Source organism: Cryptotermes secundus, unplaced genomic scaffold, assembly GCF_002891405.2.
Source record: "Cryptotermes secundus unplaced genomic scaffold, Csec_1.0 scaffold120, whole genome shotgun sequence".
Lineage (NCBI taxonomy): Eukaryota > Metazoa > Arthropoda > Insecta > Blattodea > Kalotermitidae > Cryptotermes > Cryptotermes secundus.
Window position 1 is genome coordinate 537,425 of NW_019742442.1, and position 20,519 is coordinate 557,943.

Sequence of the window (20,519 nt, forward strand, 5' to 3'; positions counted from 1 at the left end):
AGATATTTATTACTGTTTGACAGTTACGGTCTTGTTTCTGTGGGGCTCCTTCTCTGACAAGAGGACGGGTCTGTCTTTTGTATATGCTACTGGCCCTTGCCAGCTCAGGCTTTCTCAGGTCCGAGTCCCTTGGTACTCGCGACCATGTTTTACTGTCTCAGATTTGGGACTTCCTTTTTCGTCGCCTCCTACGACTCACAGAGTCACGGTGGAGGTATTCGACCCCGCCTCCACACGGGGTAATGTCAAAGAATATTCATATGCAGTGTTATTATACACGAAACGTTCCCAGGCAACGAACCTTCAATGAAGGTCCGGCAAATAATACGCAACAACTAGTAAAGCAAACGCCATGCAGTCATGGACCATAAGTCAAGGAATTAAAGGGGAAAGATGTCTCAATTCCTCACAGCCCCAGAGCCAGTCCGGACGCCGTGCAGGATTGATAAATCTTGCCCCTTCCGGGAATCAAACTCCGTCCATTCATCCCATAGCCCTTCGCTATAAAGACGCTTCTTACTTGCAAGTAGGGAAAATTACAATTTTTCAAGCAATTTAATGTCACGATAGTGGCAATGCTGTTTCGTGATTGCGTATAACATGCGCAAAGCATGTATGTTTTGATATTTTGTAGTGTTTATATGTATTTGCCCGTGTATTCGATATGCATCCATTTAATGCTATTTATTGCTGAAATGACATGGAAGCATTAGAACAGGCGGAGAAGATGCGCGACTCAGTGACAATGGAGGAGGGAAATGAAAATCCAAGCGTAGAAGTTTCTATTTCGCCTGAAAGTGAGGTTAAGGTTCCTTCAGAAGTTTCACATTGTAGAAGCCCATTGCAAGATATATTCAAGAAACCGCAACTTATAATTGGTCCTCGAAGAGGTAAAGTTATTGGCAAAGTACGAAGTATAGATAATAAACCTCAAGAAGAACCGACAGTGACAGAAGTTACAGGGAATATTCCACTTACAGACTCTAACATAAGTGACGATTCTGAAGCAGACCCAAGCACTGTGATAAATTCAGAAACAAAAATAAGTGGTGCAGTATCCCCGGCAGAGATGATTAAAGAAAGCTCGCTTCCATTACCATACAAGGAGCCGAAGTGGAGTGGCATACCAAATGAAATATATAGTTTCGAGGTTTTGAAGTCCGGTAAAATATTGGAAAATGTCAGTTTAAATTCCAAGCCCTTTTATGTCTTTGGCCGCTTATCAACTTGTGATATCCATATGGCACATCCAACAATTTCAAGGCACCATGCTGTGTTGCAATACAGATCTCAAGAAAGTGAAAATAACCCTATTGGATTTTATATATATGATCTCGGAAGCACACATGGAACATTTCTAAATAAAAATCGGATCAAATCCAACATGTTTGTACGTGTACAGGTGGGTATTTAAAAGTAGATTTACATCAGAAATATACTGTTTTGTTTAAATTGATCCACTGAACTATCAATGAAAGAACTCATAATATGGTTATGTACAAATGAAAAAAAGAAAAAAGAAAAAAAAAGAAACGGTATACATTAAGTTAACTTTTGCTATTAAATACATTTGTTACAGTTATTCACAGGTTTCAGGACTGAAGAAGTTAAGTTTTAATAAGCAATTTTCATAGTGTACTCATTACCACACAGTCTGCTATTGTCATGTGCCTTGTTTATTGAGACATATTTCTTTTCAGTCCCTCATGATTGATCATCCATAGACCAAGTAGGTTAATGTGGTCATAACGCTATGGCTTGTATTTTTGAGGCACTTGGTTATAACCTTGGGTGGGACACTAGCTAACCTGAAGGGGGTTTCCTGTGGTTTTCCTCAGTTCCACCACACAAATACCAGGAGAGTATCTTGATCAGGCTATGGCCAGTTCCAAATTCTTTTCAATTCACCAGTCATTGCATAATTCATATGTAGATAAAGTGATGACAGGACCATAAGAAACCCACAAAAAGATACTCCATTAATAGGCGTTTCTATTAACATACTGTGACAGTAATTCTGAAAGCACAGTATGTTGAATAAGTATAAACCTCTTTACAAACATTATACATATAATAATCACATGTTCACTGTCTTTTAACTCAGGCCAGTGCTTCCTGTTTGGTCTGGCTGAAATAAAACTCTGATCAGTTTTCATAATTTTTGTGCTTTTCCTAAAGGATTGTTTTAATACGGAAACGCATTTCTATATTAAGACATTAAAGTGGGATGCACTCGGTCACGTATGCCTATTCAAATGCCAGCCTTCTAAAATAGTTTTACATATGATACAAATAACTTATAATACTATTCAGTATGTGAAGCAACAAATCATTGTTAGATATTATATCCTCTGACAAATAACCAGACTGATGTGGCTATACACACACGCCAGTGTATTTGCATGCCTGGACATACTGCTGGGTGTTATTTTCTGAAAGTCATGTTAGTAACATCACATTGCTCTGAATGTCTTCAAATTATTCCTAGTGAGAATTTCAGGAAGATTTTGAGTTCAAGAGCCATGAACAAATTACACTAGTAGACCCATATGAAGATATCTGTAGGCCATAGGCATTATGGTTTATAGATTTTGATACTATGAAGACAAACAACCAGACAGATGGCTTTGGGGGGGGGACCATCTTAGGTAGCTCAAGGAGCCATAAAATGTCATCATGTCAACTTTTATCAAGATACATCTAACAGAAGCTGCTGTGAAGCAAGTGGGAGGAAGCGTGAAGCAGGCTTCATGCTTGTTTCTTGCTTGGTTTACTCTTCAACCCTGAAGACTGAGGCCATGTGGTCCTAGAAAATGGCAGTCAACTTTGAATGAACTACACATATCCTAGATGATAGAACCATTCATTTTTGTTTGATTCATAGGCTGTAGGTGTAATGCCTAAATGCCTAAGCAACAATACAGTCATGCACACTAGCCCAAAACAGGTGAGTATGGTTGATCCCAACACCTACATTTCTTTTTAGACCAAGATTTCTTTACCAAAATTGTTGTGTTGGAGGGAGCACTTTCATGATGTAGAATTTATTCTGACCAAATGTGTTTTTTTTTGTTATATAATGTTCAGTTGACTGTTCTTTTTGGAGGAACAAATTCATAATGAATTTTTCCTCACACCAAGAAAAATGCAAATCAGCATGATTTCTGCCTGTAACTTTGACATCCATATTTTTTCTGATCTCAAATACTCCACCACTTTCCCACTAGAGATTGACATTTTGTTTCTGAGCCATACAGGGAGATTGAGGTCTTATCACCAATTATTTTATTATAAAAGCTTGGATTCTTCCAACAATCCTGCTGAAAGGTCAGCTAATTTTTATTTCTTGATAAACAAAACACTCCCCACCACCACAAAATAAACCCAATCCCAACGACTTCTTGATACAAAACTGCTGAATTTTGTTATTGCAAAATGCATCACATAAACACAAATCCAGTTATTTCACTGTAACTTCATACAGTATATACAGTGAGGTTACTTGACAGCCTGCTGCAAATTGTTTCACCAGCCCTGTGAAAAGACAGGCTAAGCTCCTTACATCAACTCCTGTGTAAGTTCAGATCCACAGCTTAATTGACAAGCCCACAGGAGATGTCAGAAATGTTCCATACTGTTCTACGTGCATCCCTTGCACTTTTGTAAAATGACAATATTCAAATGCTGAAGTCTCCTTTCAAAAATAGAGCAGTGAAACTTAAAACCTGATACTTTAAACCCCAGTCTCCTGTGCAAGGCATCTAAGGATTGTTCAAGTGGAACAGTCAAACCAAATACTGATTTAATCCAAATTTTCTTTAGTGAACGCTTGGCATTCTGATTTGGTTCATTTTGTCCAATAATGACCCTAACCCTCTATGTTTATTTATGATTGTATGCATATTTTTTTTGCAAGTAACATCCTGAAACTTATGCAAAAATAGTCAACTTACTTTTCATATGGGCATCACAAATGAACACTCATTTCATTGTGTAACTCTCGCAGCATCTCAACGCAAGAAGTGATAAGATGACTAATGTTTAATACAGTAAGAGGGACATGTGATTACAATTGACAGACACATACTATATAAGCTCACTGCACAGTAGTTAGTTATTGGAGAGGGTGGGTTTCCCCATGCACTGAGACCAGTATTGGTCTGTTGTGCTTCCCTGTATGATATTCTACCAGTCTCTATACCCTACCGATATTGGTGTGTACCATCAGTCCCGACCGAGCCAGCGAGTTCGGCCTCTACTGGCTTGGCGGTATCTATAATGCTTCCCCATCTATCAGAGGCGTTAGAGACTACTGTTGGGCGGGAAATGTCCTTGAATTTAGCTCAGAGACCTCCTTTGGAGATATGAGGTTCTTTTACGTGCCGTAAAGCTATGACACGGGACCCACGGCTTAAAGTCCCTCCCGGAGGACTTGTTCCCTGAATTTTTCCACCCTTAAAAATTCCACGACCTCCGCCGGGTTTGAACCCACGTACCACGAGTCATGAGGTGGGAATGTTACCTCTAGACTATGGAGGCTGCTTCACTGCACAGTAGCTATCCAGAGATTTCCTGGGGTGGTACTGAAGAGAAACCATTATACATATATGCTACTGACCAGTCAACTATGCTACAAGTTCAAATGTGTGTCATGCAAACTGATGCCATACAGCCTGAATGATATGTGACATTCTTTCAGATGATGTGTGTGTGTGTGTTTTTTGTTTTTTACATACGTTATATATGTATACATATACATACATGTTCATCTCTGTTGCGTTGATAAGGTGGGACACATACTAAAACTGGGTCTCAGCACACGTTTGTTCCTGCTGCAAGGGCCGGAAGAGGATATGGAGGAAGAATCGGAACTCACTGTCACACAACTGAAAGAGAAGAGACAGCTGGAACTTGCAGCCAAAGAACTTGAAGAGCTAGAATATCAGCGGCAGGAGGAGGAAAGGTTAAAATTGGAGGAAGAACAGGGCATTGACTGGGGAATGGGTGAGTTCAGATACAAATCACAACTTCCAACCACACTACTTTTCAAAACAATCTGTAGATGAACTACAAGACATGAATCATACTAAAAAGTATGGGTTAATACTTCCGCTGTGTATGCAGGACATGATCACTTCCTATTCACGATAATATGATCAACATGTTATCTCATACATTGCTACAGAACTGCTGCAGTTGATACTGCATCTTTAAATACCCCACAAACATGATCATTTATGTGTGTTGCCAAGCAAGTAGATATAGCAGTAGTGTTCTAATCTTGCATTTGGGAGCTAAAGGTAAAAAGGCAAAGTTTTCCCTGGGCTTTAATTAATTCAGCACCATGCCATGAAGATGTATGACGGAGCGGAGGTATGCCTCCACCATTCTTAACCTTGGCACCAGATGAAGTTGCGTGGTCAGCTTCACATTCTTGCCACTATACCCAAGTAAAAAGTAAAGCTATCCCTGTAATAATAGGCCATAAAGGCCCATAGGGTCATGAGGCATTGAGGCTCAGACATTTTCTCTACAGTTGGCTCACAGATGGTGGTAAGATTGTCAGCTTTATGCACTGGCTGCCCTTTACCCCCCAGGAAGATTACTGGTACTCATTTCTGTTAGAGGCTGAGTTGACTCCAAGGCCTTGTGCAGCTGGAAGGTTAGGTAAAGTAAAAGTAAAGCTATCCCTGTACCAGGCTGTGAAGACCCATAGGGTTGTGAGATGTTGAGGGTCCCACGTTATCTAGACAATTGGCTCAAAGATGGCGGTAAGATTGTAAGCCTTATGCGCCGGCCGCGCTTTACTCCTCAGGAAAATTATTTTATTAATTCCTGGTACTCATTTCTGTTAGAGGCTGAGTAAACCCCAGGGCCTAGTGTGGCTAGAAGGATTAGGTCAACTGAAAAAAAAAATCCAGTGACCTCATCAGGACTTGAACCCATGACCTTCTGGCTTGTAGCGCAGCACCTCAACCACTACGCTACCGCTTGTCCCTGAAGATTAGTTAAATTGAAAAAAATCATCTCATTGGGACTTGAACCCACAACCTTCTGGCTTGTAGTGCCTCAACCAACTATGCTACCACATGCCCCAAACAGCCCCAGAGCCAGTTCGGACATAATGGGGAAGAGAAAAATCTCTTGCCTCTGCCAGGAATCAACCAACTCCTCTGCTGTCCAGTGTGTAGCCTAGTTGCTATACCGACTGAGCAGTTGCGGCTCTGCATTTGGGAGGTACACAATTTAAGTATCAGCCAGTTACTGGTTATATTGACTAAGGTTTTTCATGATTTTTGCTCACCCTCCCTAGGCAAATGCTGAGAGGGTCCTTTGGAACAGTTCATGACTGCCTCCTCCAAAAATGTATACATACCTCTTATGATCAGCATTCATTTCTCACCATTGCAGTTGAAAATATCTTAAATAATCTAAGAATTTAAGGCTTTAGTCTGACCTTTTTTTTTTTCCTTGGCACTACAGCCCCAGTGGACCTAGGCCTACCTCCATGAACTTCTCCGTTCACTTCAGAACCTTGACATTTACCTTTACCTTATTCCAGCAACAGAGGGTATACAAAATCAAATGAAGGGCAGATATGACATTTTCAAGGCACTGTTGTGCCGTTCTCATGAAAGACTGAGGTAATCCATAAAGAAACTTCAGTCTGGATAGCGACTATCCTGGCAAAATTCACACTAGATACAGATCATGACTTCAGACCTGACCTCTTTGAGTTATGCACCAGGAAAAGTGAAGAGGTGAGACAGTGACTGCAGCTACAGTGTGGGAGGGTAATGCACTGTTAAAATCCTGTAGCTGCTGAGTTTTGTTGTAAAATATCTAAAACTAATGACAGGATTTTACATTTGTTTATGTTTTCAATCACTGAACTCTTCTTGTGCAGTTCTCTTGGTACCAGGTAACAATATCAACAAAACACTAGAACTTAATTTTGTCATTTATTATGTTTGTAGGTGATGATGCTAATGAGGAGACAGATTTGGCAGAAAACCCATTTGCTGCAACACAGAATGAAGACCTGTACATTAATGATCCCAAAAAGACTCTGCGTGGCTGGTTTGAACGAGAGGGCTACGAATTGGAATATGATGTTGAAGAGAAAGGATTTGGACAGTTTCTGTGCAGAGTTGAGTATGTATAATCTTTATACATTGCTTGATTTTCTATCCACATGTTTCATTTTCAAGACTACATATCAAATTTCAATGAAATTTTATATTACTGGGTGAGCACTACAAGCTGTTGGACAAACTTAATTTTGGCATGTACCAGTCAATAGTAACACTACTTTATATGAGATCCAGACTGAACTATATCACATTTCTGAAAAATGGTTCATCATAAGAAAATGTTTCCACGACATCTCAATAAGATCTACAGTTTTTATAAAGACTTTCCAATATGTTAAACAATTAACGCAGTACAAATAAAAATAATTTTCCATTTAGTGCAATATACTCGTACCTGTAGCATGATTTGGTTTCCAACCGTATATTTGTATCTATAATAAGTGAATGCCAAGGCCAGTTGACAAATGCACAGTAACACTCTTGCTAAGTCAATGGGGTGTAAAGTACTACAAAACAAAAAATCCCTGTTTAAGAATTTGAATCTCTTCCAGTTTTACATGATATTCCAGTTTCAGAAGACGACACTGAAAAAAGTAGTTAGTGAAGATTTCAAGATCTGATATTTTGATACTGAATTTCCTCTAGTGAAGATCTTCCTTCTGCTGAAATCCACTGCCCATCAGGTAATGACTGAATAGGAATTTCACAGTATGTAATTAACATAAATAAGAAAGACTGCTCTGCTTCCCAGATTACCAATTGAAAATGCAAGGGGCAGCACAATGATAGCTGAGGCCCTTGTGAAAGGGAAGAAAAAGGAAGCAGTAATTCAGTGTGCTCTTGAGGCCTGCAGGTTGTTAGACAGATACGGACTTCTCCGTCAAGCTACTCATGGTAAGTTTATTGGTACATCTTTACAGTTTATGCAACTTTTTATACAGTAAACTCCTTGTTATGTGGCATGTGGGGGGAATGGAATCTCCCGGTTGCATGAGAAAAACTCTTACAGGGAACGAATACACAGCTTAAACAAGATTTTTCACTTTATTTCTTGTATGGAAGTCTTCCTATGTGACAGAATGGATTTAATAGTTAAAAATTTCGCATACATATACTGTAATATTAAACTAGCTTCTACTAATAGCTTGAGGGAGAATGATGGGTAGTGGTGCTTGTGGCGGCTGGGAGAACTGCCACGTTATGGGCGGACATGTGCAAATCTCAAATTTGTTTGAATAACTTTATAAAAATTGTGACTTTTATTTGCAACTTCTGCTGGTTGGATGAATATCCTGGATGCCTGGATATCAGATAACCAGGCGTTTTCTGTTTGTTGTTCTAAAATACTGTAACAGTAATCTGCTTTTGTTTTGAGAGAATTTTCTTCAAAATACTACATTCTCTGGATCCAAAGTTAGTCAAAGTGGCTGCAGGATGTGGACTATACACAAAAACATATGTACAGTACAACTGAAGTTTTCACATAAGAAAACCCAAGAAAACACAGTGGTTACACATAAGGCTATTCAAAAATATATCCACATACATACATCAATACTGTCAACTTATGCTATTTTCACAACCTTTACATGGATTAGTCACTTTTTAGAGACCAAGTATTAATCAGCAGAGTAGAATGGGTATGTGTGTTTAAGTATAACTTTTATGCTATTTTAAATTGTCCTTTTTCATTTGTAAGACTTTTGATATCAGATAGCAGATTATTGAAAATTTTGACCCCCACACAATATGTGCTTTTCTGAAAGCATAAGAGGTTAGCAGTTGGTTTATGGAGATAGTGCTTGTGTCTTGTGTTAACACTGTGTACATCTGCAATTGTCTGAAAATGTTCCTCATTATTTGTAATTAAATGTATTAATGAAAATATATATTTGGATGAAAGAGTTAGGATCTCCAGTCTCTTAAATAGATCTCTACAAGAATTATAGGATTTGACACCCATCATGAGTTTAACAATTTCTTTTTTGCTGTCAGATTATTAACCCTAGACAATTATACCACATTTCATTAAAGAGCGAAAGTAAGCCAAAGAAAGAAAGATTTGAGTGTGTCAGTGTTGCTGATATGCAACCCAGAAGACATGATGCACTTAGCTTTGGAACCAACTGATCAACATGGTTTTCTCAGTTTAAATAATTATCAATTTGTAGGCCAAGGAATTTTGTGCTTACTGCCTCTTCTATATATTTATCATTATATCCAATGTTGAATGGATACTGTGGTGGGTTTTTTGTTACAAATTTCATTACATTTGTTTTATCCAGATTCAGGGACAGCTTGTTTGCAGATAAGAATTTACACATTTGAGAGAGAATTTTGTTTGATAGTATGCAGAAATCATCTAAATTTTTACTAGAATTTATGGCACTAGTGTCATCAGTGGATATTATGGGTGTTGATGAGGTATTTAGTGTAGGAGGCAGGTCACTTACATAAAAATAAAAGTAAAGGTATCCCTGTAACAGGCCATGGAGGCCCATAGGGTTGTGAGATGTTGAGGTTCCCACCTTTTCTAGACAATCAGCTCATAGATGGCGGCAAGGTTAGCCCTACACCCTGGCCGCCCTTTACCCCCAAGAATAATCCCACTTACATAGATTATGAAAAGCAAAATGCCATAAAATTGGTGCCTGGGGAACGCCATGCTTTGTTATTCCCCAGTTTGGTACTTTGTGTTGAATTTGATGATTTTATTTCAATCTTTTATTTTCTGTCAGGTCTGAACCAACTTCCTGTTGCTCATTCAATGCCCCCCCCCCAGTTAAATTAGTGAATAAAATTTCGTGATTTACGTGCTCAAAAGCTTTTGCCAAATGACAGAATATTTCACCAACATGCATTTTTTTATGGATAGATTTTAACACATTGACTGTTAGCTTAAAAGCTGCACTTTCAGTGGATGTTTCATTCGTGAAGCCAAACTGTTCTGGGACTAATATATTAATAGTCTGCAAATAATGACTTAAGCTATCTTAAGTGCTTTAAAGAAAGTAGTCAGTAGTGAAATTGGCCTTAGTGTGACATACTAGTTTTGTCCCCTTTATAGTATAGTAGTCTTACTACTGAAATCTTAAGACGATAAGGGAAGTTCCCTGTGAATAGTGAGTAAATTCAAATGTGAGTTAATGGGTGACTTTGAAAATTTTACCTCTTATTCTATCAGGTATAGGGAACGGGTGGATACTCTGTGATGCCGATATTAATCTGTTCCATATCAATAGGTCATTTTTACTTTTTGACCAGTGATATAAAATAGCTTTAACAGGAATGCAAAAAAAAAAAAATCCTTCCACAACTATATGTCTTAATCTTTGCGGACTGCAAGTGTGCATAACTGACTGTTAGTTACAAGAATTCCCTGTTTACAGAGAGCAAGAAGCGCAAAGCAAAGGATTGGGAGGCTGAGGATTACTATGACAGTGATGAGGATACCTTCTTGGACAGAACAGGAACTGTAGAAAAGAAACGACAGCAGAGGATGAGAGCTGCTGGAAAAAAAGATCCAGGAGAGGTTGTTGAGACCTATGACTCTTTGGTAAGCATTGAGGAAGTTTGTTATTAGCTGACTTTCCTTTTTTTTAAATAAAGAAAGGCTTATGAGACAACCTTGCTGTCTGTGGCTGTCCCCTCCTCACAACAAGTTGGAACAGTGGAGCCAGAAGAGATGGCCACTGCTAGGTAATGGCTCGGCAAACACAGTCCAATGGCAACAAATACATATGCAACAATAGATGAACTGTTGGACATGGTGTTTCCTATGTGGTCCATGTCATATCGAATACTCAGTATGTAGTGAAAGGAAAGCAGACAATTAGTTCTTTCCAGAAATTCTTATGTGTGTGCATGTACCTGTATAAGACCTATTCCATTACATTCCTGCTATCAAGGCAGTACCATCCTACATCATTATATGAAAGAAATATATTAATAAAGATAAAGAATGTTTACATTTTTGTACTTTTTCTTTTTAGGTGAAGAAACATAATGAGATATTATCACAACTTCGGGATCTAGAAATTCAACTTAAGACAGCATCAGCAACTGTTAACAAGTCCCCATTTGAACAACATAAGAATGATGGTGATGGTGACGATGATGAAGACGCCCTTGACGCCTTCATGATGAAACTGTCTGCCCCAGAATTTGACAGAAAACTAGTAAGCAGAATTAAGGTAAATATTATGATTAAAGTTAAGCTTCAGTATGTGTAAGTGTCCTTACAGAAACAAGGACTTCAGTTTGAGCATGAATTCAGGCATAAAGTGTTTACAGTGGGGAAGGCACAAGTGAGTGACTGAACTCTGTAATATTCAGAAGGTCCCTGTCTTAAGCATCAGTCAGAAGACTAACTCTCCTAAGATCATTTATTTATAATAAATAAACATATGTTATATCTAATAATGACCCTTGTATAAGCAGGCACATATCCTATGGGCACAGATCTCAACAGCGCATTCAGAGTTGATATGCTGAGCTAGCAAATCAAAAAAAGAGGCACGCTGTATATATGGACTGATTATTTTCTAACCCAAAATTCTTTTTGCCAAAGACATCAGCTCTTGGCTGTAAAGTGGGAAAACACCTGAGATATTCATATTTTGAGTACTGCTCTTCATGATGAGGTGGCTGAGGTACAAACACCTAGGGGACAGAACCTCTAAAAACAAAAACTGTACCAGTATGGGGTACAATAAATACAGAACTGGCATCAACAAGTTCAGTGAAATGTTGCCATATTTTGTATTTCAGAGAAAACCAATAAGTTAAAGAAGAAATTTTTCTTTCATCTCTTTGATCTCTGTATGGTAAATGCCCACATACTGCACAGCAAAAAAGAACAGAAACCTTGCACATAGCTGTTCTATGAGCTGGTTGCTGAAGGCCTACTCGGTGATGTAGAGAAGATATTCATGAATGTGCCAGGAGTACTTCTGCAAGCAAACTTAGATCACTGTCCCTAGTGAACTCTGGCAACAAAGACAAAAGTAAAAGGATATCTCAGTGAACCTGCTACATGTGCAGACACTGGCAAGTACCAAACACAAAAAGCTGCACAGAAGCTTATGACAGTGTATGGTCTGAAGTATAATGTGGGCTCTGTTTAGGGGAGTGCTTTGAGAACTACTACTCAGAAATAAATTACTGGGGAATGATCATGTAAAGTGAACTTGGTTCATGTGATGGAAAGTTGACTGTGTTAGGGTATATTAGCTACTTTATTTCTGTTATATTTTAGCGTCCTGTTGCACTGATTTATGTCCATGATTTATTCCAGCCGTCTTACAGTGCATACACTCATCCACCTCACTCTTCACTCCTGTACTACATGTTTCGGCACAAAGGTGCCATCTTCAGGTGCTTTTCAATTTCTTTATTTCTGTTACTTTATTTCTGTTTGTGCAAAATTAGTCTGCAGTGAAAAACTAACTATTAATAGCCTGTTTCTTGCAAGGCACCTGAGGAATAATTATTATATTCTGCATTAAAATTTAATATTTTTACATACAAAACTAGGGAAGCTTTTCCAGCTTTACTTAAAACCTTCTAGTGCAGGGGCTTTATTTAAATACCTACAGATTGCAAGTTTTGAAGTAAATGCCACGTCATTCTGAGCACATACCTGCAGCAGCATACTGTAGAATATGCCTATTACCAGGAAATGTATTCTGGTTGATCTTGAAAGTGTTAGCAGCCTGGAACTTTTTCTTCAACAGTATTTGGAACACTGTAATAATGCTGATGTTGTTCATTTATATTCCAGTCTCAATTAACGGCTCTGAAACAAGAAGAAATCCGACTGAGGAATTTGGTAAACATTGTGAGGCCAGCTAATCTGCCTGAACTGTGTCCACCTGAGAAAACTGATCTGTCTATAAATTTATCTGTAACATGTAAGAAAGCTGTTCCACTAATTGGAACCAGATGGAAACCAGTTAACAAAAAGAAACAAGTGAGCAGCCATATTTATTTCCTGTTGCATTTGTCTTTTCATGACTACATATAAACAAAATATATTATTTAATTTTGCCAGAGTGTGCTGCTTTATAACAAACACTTTTCCATTATTCCTTGTCCTTTCATAAGCACTTATCATGTACCTGTGTCCACTCTTTTCCTCTTCTGTATAAATTTCAACCCTGTGTCTTTTAACACATTCATTGCCAAAATCAAGTTAGCACACCCCTCCTTATGATATAAATAAAATCACATCACCCCTGAGTGGACACGGATGGATCATTTAGATCACCAGTAATTATCTGTTTTTTTTTCTTTCCTCCCTCTGTATCCTCACATGTGTGATGCCTCTATTTAGTCTGTGTGGCAATAATGAGCCAGCATACACATAATGTATGTCAATTTATGAAGTCACAGCTGATTTCTGGTGTACACTATGACCTCTGTATTTATGGTTTCCACCAAAGTACAGTTACGGAAAGGAAAAGATTTTAGGAACACCAACAGAAGAGGAAATTGCGAATTATTTATATTTTCACACGATGGAATGACTACAGATGGGGTTTTGATTGGTCATTGGATTTACTGAACTCTTAAAACTTGTAACTACAAGTAAGGATTATGCTCTCACTGTTCTAAACACTTCACAAATTACTATAAGACAGAATAGGTCTTCTCAGTCTGTACAATCTTCATCAGCCTTTGCTTTGTAGTGGCTTTCAATGGCAGATGTTCCCCTTCCTCTGGGTTCCTGAACTGTCCCCAGCCGCAGCTCACAACTGAAACCTAGTGGTTATCTGATAGACAAACTGCTCTTCAAGACTCAACCCAACTCTTCATATGGCCCCAGGATGGCTGCATGGAAAACACAGTTCTTCTGTTGCAGTGTAATTACTGCTAGTGATGGCATGATGTTTCCATTTTTGCGTGCGGAGCCCTTTCCATGGACTGCACAGAAGATACCATTCCTGTGTTGTTTATAGGCTGCTGCGTAGTAATGGCTGGCTGTTGTGACTCCACAATCTTGTATGAGCAAATATGCCACAGTATTTATAATTTTGGTGCATCACTGCTTGGGGTGACTTAATGGGCCAGCCACCGCTATTTGTCTTCCAAAGAGTCCGACATTTCAGATGTCAAAATTGTTGCTGTCTTGTATTCAGCAAATCATGCATGTTTTGAACTGTCTTAAGATCTTCACATTGCCATTTTCAATTGAAATGGTCGAACTTTTTGGTACCAAAAGACTGAAAATGTTTGGTGTGCCTCATCTGTCACTGTGAACTGAAAAATGCACAAGAAAGATAGGTTGCCACTAACAGGTGTGAACCAGGGTGAAATATAACTGGCACTAATTCTGATGGATAAGAAAATATATTACTTGTATGTTCACATCTTAATACCAATTTTAACAATGCAACTTTTGTTAATCATGATGGATTCATTCTGATTCCACCAATTTGTAATGGATGGATTCATTCCTATTCCACTAATTTGTAATGGATGAATTTGATATGACATATGGGCATGAATAAAGATTTCCAGTAGCATTATTAGACTAGAGTAAAGGAACAGAAACTCCAAATTTGTGAACTGCATGTCTGTTGTACTGAACCAACATTCAGATATGTTAATAACATAAGCTTAGTAGTATCTTGCAGAGCCTACATTCTAGATACCTAAAATATGCTGCAGCATTATCTTTGACAGCTTATCTTGTCATAAAGTTGTTTTTAAGCATTATGGCTCCTCTAGGGAAAACTGGGTACTTTTATTCCTGTACTAAGTTATATACATTTATATGAAATACCTCATAATGTTCACTTCTGAAGACATAATTATTTGAAAGAATACAGCCACTGTTTCTGGGAGTAATTTCTTATTGTGAATCTTCCACCATAACATTCTTCCAAATCCTGAATTATTTAGGGGTTTCATTATACTAAGAATTCTATTAATTTTTGCAGACATTTCATCAGACTTCCATTTGTGTTTTAATCATAACAGCAGCAGCAGCACATATCTATGACCACCACTATGGAAATGTTCTAAGGCTTACTAATAGAAAGAATATCATAAAGAAATCGTATCTTGGAAAAGCAAATTTCTATCACCACATCTCATGCAATAAAAAGCTCATTTGTTATGAGTTTGTGAGTTTTAATACAATATTATGTCAGCAAAACTGAACTGTACTCTGTGTAAAATCCATTAACTTAAAGTCAGATATTACTTGCTTTCTTGAACAGTTTCAGATGGAATGTACTGAGGCTGTCTCAGATTCATCAACATTGAAGGCAGAACAAGAACAAGAGGAGGAGGAGGAGGAGGAGGAGGAAGAGGAAAGTGAAGAGATAAGACAGGAGAGTGGAAAATCTCCTGGTTCCCATGTAGAACAAGAAACCAAAGCATCAGGCCATAATGAAGAGGCAGAGGAACCAAATGGTACTGAACACAAAGGTATATAATAATATGTGGCACAATTTTCCTATTATCTGTTGTATAATGTGCCGAAAGAGCTACTGGATGCCACAGCATCACTTACTGAGACATGTAGTTTAGTATTATTTTGGACCGTGATCTCATTAATCAGTGGAATTTAACATAAATCCTCAGTAAGCAAATTAGAAGAAACAAAATATATAAACATGACACAAAACCTTTATCAGTAACAAAGTAATTATAAAATGTGTGTGCAGTAAGTCTTTTGAAAAAGCTCATAATGTATATTATTTCTTTTTGAACATTTTCCTTACTCATTCCAGACAAAGGATACAAGATGGAAACAGACATTTTGCAGATTGAGAGCCCCAAAAAATTACATACACTTAATCAGAAAACCAAAGTCTTTGGGCCTACAATGCCACCAACTCTGAAAGAAAACTGTGAAACCACATCCCACATTGATAAAATGGAACTTACACAGCCTCAGAGTGATGATGATGATGAGAGAAAGAAAGAGAGGAAGAAGAATAGGAACAAAAGAAGGATACAGAAAAGACATAAAAAGGACATTGTGGGCTATTTTTGTTCTTTATACTAGAATTAAAATTTCATGATGTTTTACAAGAGTCAATGGTAACTTTTTTTTTATTGCTAGTGGGGTGGGACTAAGTCCCTTGTACTGCAACCGCTTCTGGCCTATTGTACCAGCCCCAGACGATAGGTGAGGGTGATTGTGCAGCAATTGATGGAATGAAGATTGGCAAGGGAAACCGAAGTACTCGGAGAAAATCTGCCCCAGTGCCACTTTGTCCACCACAAATCCCACTTAACCAGACCTGGGATCGAACCTGGGCCGCCATGGTGGGAAGCCAGCGACTAACTGCTTGAGCTATGGCGTGGCCCAATGGTAACTTACTATATGTGGTGTTATCAGCACTTTCATGCTATAAGTAGCAGCAGTCTGATAGAACTTTTGGCAGAGACAGACATCATTTCTGTGTTCCAATAAGTGAACTTATTGCACACATATAATTACTCAAACACACCATGTACTGATGTTCACCTTTAATCCAGAGAATCTAATGGTTCATTAGCATTCTTGTCACTGCTTTCTTGCATTCTCTGTCAAGGTATTATTCTGGGATATCCTCGGGGACCTATCAAAACCATAAAACCTTCAGTCTGGATATCTGTTCTGTGGGTTGAGATTTTGGCCCATATATGGAGCAGGGATGCTACCCACTGAAATGGCACATTTGATACCAAGAAATACCCAGTCCATTTCACTAAGAAGCAACTCTGCTGCCAGCTTCTGTATGCCACAGAGTAACTTCCAATTTAATTTTTGGACAAATGATACTCCTCATATTAGTGTCAGAATGCAGAATATAGCCATTAGTTTTGAACATCAGTTCATGAAATTTTTATGGCACATTGTCAGATGATTTCAATAATTCTTTTCACTTCACTCCTCAGCTCTTTCACTGGTGTGCCCGAGGCTCCTAAACCATTCCATCCGGTAATGTCTCTTTCGTCTGCTTCTTTCCCTCTGCCTTCCCCTACTTGTTTGAATTATAGATAAATTGGGCACATGTGATATTTACATTTACCCCTTGAAGCAGCAGAAATGACATTTCTAGCTGGGTAATACCATATGAATATGATGGTTAGCTAGCTTCAAGTGAACATGGCTCAGCCATCAGGCAGTCAGTCACTGACTTGGAGTAGGATCAAAATTTTGGATCTTCCTCTAAGCTATTATTAGATGTGACTCGGTTACTCAAAACTATGGAAGTATATGGTAAAGCATATAATTTCTGGTGTTTTCAAAACAAAAAGTTGCAAAAACACACCTATCAATTTTGCTGTGTATGTGTGTCCACTTGTAATAACACAAGAAGCACTGAACAAAGAATGTTCTGAACAGAAGTTGTATATAAAAATGAGAGACACATTTTATGTCCACTGTATTTTTTTCAGTAAGACTTATTATGGTGTTCAAGATAATTAAAGAAATGGGATTTTTATGTTGTATCATCTCAACTCAAGAAATCGGAAGGAAAGTGCACCAGAATTGCCTAGCTCTGCATGCATTCCATAACTTGTTAACATTCTGCTTGAACCATAACAAAGTGCATCTCAGATATTACAACCCAAAGGTTCAACACTGTTAACACAAAAGCCTGCCACAGGTCTACCCTAACAATGCTAGAAAAATAAAATAAACCACATACCAAGTGCTATCGGGAAGTTCCAGGACTGGGTCAAAAAAGAAATGCTGGCTTAACTTACTCAATTTTGGCTGCATCTCCTTCAAAATAGTCCCCTTGGGAATGTATACATTGATCCCATCAGTTTTTCCACCCCTCAAAAGCACTGTGGGTCATGTTCCCTAATGCTGTTAAGTGCTGCTTGTGATTCCATTTGGATGTCACACGCTGTTTCAAAACGCCGTCCCTTCAGTTTCATTTTCAATTAGGGAAACAAAGGAAAATCACAGGGGTCTAAGTCTGGCGAGTAGGGAGGATGGGGCACGATAACCATGTTGTTGTTAGTCACAAACTCTGTGGCTTTCAGGGATGTGTGGGTAGGCACGTTGTCGTGATGAAGGAGCAGTGCGGCGTATGTTAAAATTTTCTGTTAAAATCTCCTGACAAACTCCATAACTGATTGCAGTGGTGTCTGCGAGCTCATGTATTTCTTGGCGATGGTCTTTGTGGATGAGTTCTCAAATTTTGTCAACATTTTCTGTTGTTTTGCTGGTGCTTGGTCACCCTGAATGTTCGTCATCTTCAACTGACACTCGACCTGCCTTGAAAAGTGAATGCCTCTTGAAAAGCCTCATGAAGCATTTCTAGGGTTTTGGTAGTGGATTCACCAATCTTCATGCAAAACTTGATGCAGACATGTTGCTCAGTTTTGCCATTTATCGCAGAAAAATTGAAACACAAAGTAGAAAAAGCACTCTTGTAAAAACAATGCGTGTTTATAGCACGGTGTCACATGGCAGACTGGTAAAATAGGCTTTTGGAAGTGTGACCTTGGTATCCCCTCTCATCTTCTTTCACTGAGGCAGTTACAAGAACAACAACAGTCCAGGAACTTTCTGATATCACCTTGTATATCCTCTTTATGTATGTATTATGTAAGTATTCATCACTTTGATTATGATGGTTGTTCAAAAAGGGCCTAACTATGATAGTGACAGGCGTATGCTTTCTCACATTTATGAGTGCACCCATCTGGTACTACCAGCTTTGGGGCTCAATCTTAATTACTCAGTTTTCTTTTATAGGCAATGCAACAAAAAACAGATTATGATTCATCAGACCCCAAGTATTCAGTGTGGATGCCACCAGAAGACCAGAAAGGTGATGGAAGAACAAAACTGAATGAAAAATATGGCTATTGATAAACCAGCATATAAGCCTGTTGGTACATCTCATTACAAAAAAGAGGACAAACATAAGAATGTATGATTATGTGTTACCCTGTAGAAGTTAATATTTATATGGCCAATAAAAAACTATCTGAATTTATTTGAAAAGTGCACTAGACAAGAATAGTCTTCTTCATATTACAGTACAGGCAATTAAGCCTCTTCTGGTTTCACTTACATATTCCATCTTTTCCAGTGTCTTCCCTTGTCCTGGTTTCCTTTTGGTTTATACTGTGGAATCTGTTTTGGTATTCTGTCATCAGTCATGGCAATAATAGTTTGGAGTAAAAGAATTAAAAATTATGCTAACCCTTTGAATGTGGACGTATGCATCCTCTCCTCCATACAACTTCATGGAGTAGTGCTTAATTAGTTAAGTACAAGGATAACTTTGCTTTTTGCCTTTGCTATTCATTTAAAGATGGTGCAAATACATGGCTATTCATGGTAGCCAGATGAAGATAAATCTTTAATGCTGTAGCTGGTTGCAATTAAACTGTCTAGTATTTTGAAGAATGCCGTCTTCTAGGATGTGGTGCCATGTAGATCTTGTGTGAACTGACGTTCCTCCAAAATCTCAGTTCACACAAGATCTATATAGCACGACATCCCAGAAGATGGTATTCTTCATACTCACCACCATGAAAACCTCAAATCTGACATGTCAGGTATTTTGTGTCTTCATCTCCTTTTCTTAAAATCAACATATTTTTGTAATAGTTTAAGATACTGCATTGAGAGAAAAGCATCTTTAAACTTATGAAAGTTACTGTTATTTGTATAAATCTACTAAATTTGTGAATACCTTCATTGGCCCTGTCCTTATCAACATGGTCGTAATGGTGGGCCATATAACCATGGAGGTTTAATGAATGGGAGGAACTGGGGTGTATTTGCTGAAGACAGATGATAGCTGGGTATTGATACTGGTTTAGAGTGTGTAGGTCAGGGAATCATACAGAAATCATTAAACTTCCACTGTATCAGGTTCATAATTACTGATCAGAAGAAAAGCTATAGACATATATGAACTATTGTGCCTTAATGGGGGGTGTCTCTAAAAGATCCCCCACTAAGGCAATCTCTCAATGAGTCTGATGTGCTGAAATACAAAACGCTATGGTGGGGCATGGTTAGGGGACCACAGTGATTGAGCTCCAAACTTGACTGATTCACACACTGCATGAACATAAATTATGTAGTAGCTCACATACAAAGCCTTTTGTTTCAGTGTATAACCTATTCTGTAAATACTGATAATATACATTGGCATGGTAAGCCGAAATTGCATTTCATCACTTTGGATATTTCATCTCATCATAAATCGTACACTGCATGCATATATATTTTTTTTAAATCATGACTGCAATTTAATTCCTTCTGCCATATGCACCATATGCACCTGTTAAGTGTGTACAGTATACTTTCACCATCTTTTTCCAATTTTGGGGGGATACTGAAAGGTTTTTGTTAGTACATAACACAACACTTTTTTTACTTCTTGCAAATCAAGATCTACACTGCTCTTAACATACTGTGAATACTACAGACAAAGATCAGGTGAA

At 38.2% G+C, this 20,519-nt stretch overlaps 2 protein-coding genes across 5 annotated transcripts in view; one reads left to right on the forward strand and one right to left on the reverse strand.

Annotated features, from left to right (window-relative positions):
- Positions 1–20,519, reverse strand: part of LOC111873073 (alanine--tRNA ligase, mitochondrial) — a 52,532-nt gene that overhangs the window by 7,762 nt on the left and 24,251 nt on the right. For 2 of the 3 annotated variants that reach the window (XM_023867460.2, XM_023867461.2), the window contains exons 16-17: positions 12,736–12,891; positions 6,950–7,022 (exon numbers count right to left, since the gene is read on the reverse strand). The gene's annotated coding sequence lies outside the window, so the exon portion shown is untranslated. Of the gene's footprint in view, positions 1–6,949; positions 7,023–12,735; positions 12,892–20,519 lie in introns of those variants that run through there. The other variant, XM_033754938.1, reaches the window with a different exon arrangement.
- Positions 589–19,054, forward strand: LOC111873074 (kanadaptin). Of its 2 annotated transcripts, none has more exons than XM_023867462.2 (10): positions 589–1,402; positions 4,788–5,004; positions 6,978–7,155; positions 7,846–7,988; positions 10,484–10,650; positions 11,087–11,287; positions 12,877–13,065; positions 15,320–15,530; positions 15,836–16,080; positions 18,811–19,054. In XM_023867462.2, exons 1-10 carry the CDS (start codon positions 701–703, stop codon positions 18,925–18,927), a joined length of 2,370 nt encoding a protein of 789 aa, XP_023723230.1. In that variant the 5' UTR covers positions 589–700; the 3' UTR covers positions 18,928–19,054. The 2 variants fall into 2 exon arrangements, with proteins under 2 accessions (XP_023723230.1, XP_023723231.1); XM_023867463.2 differs by having other exon boundaries at positions 15,320–15,515.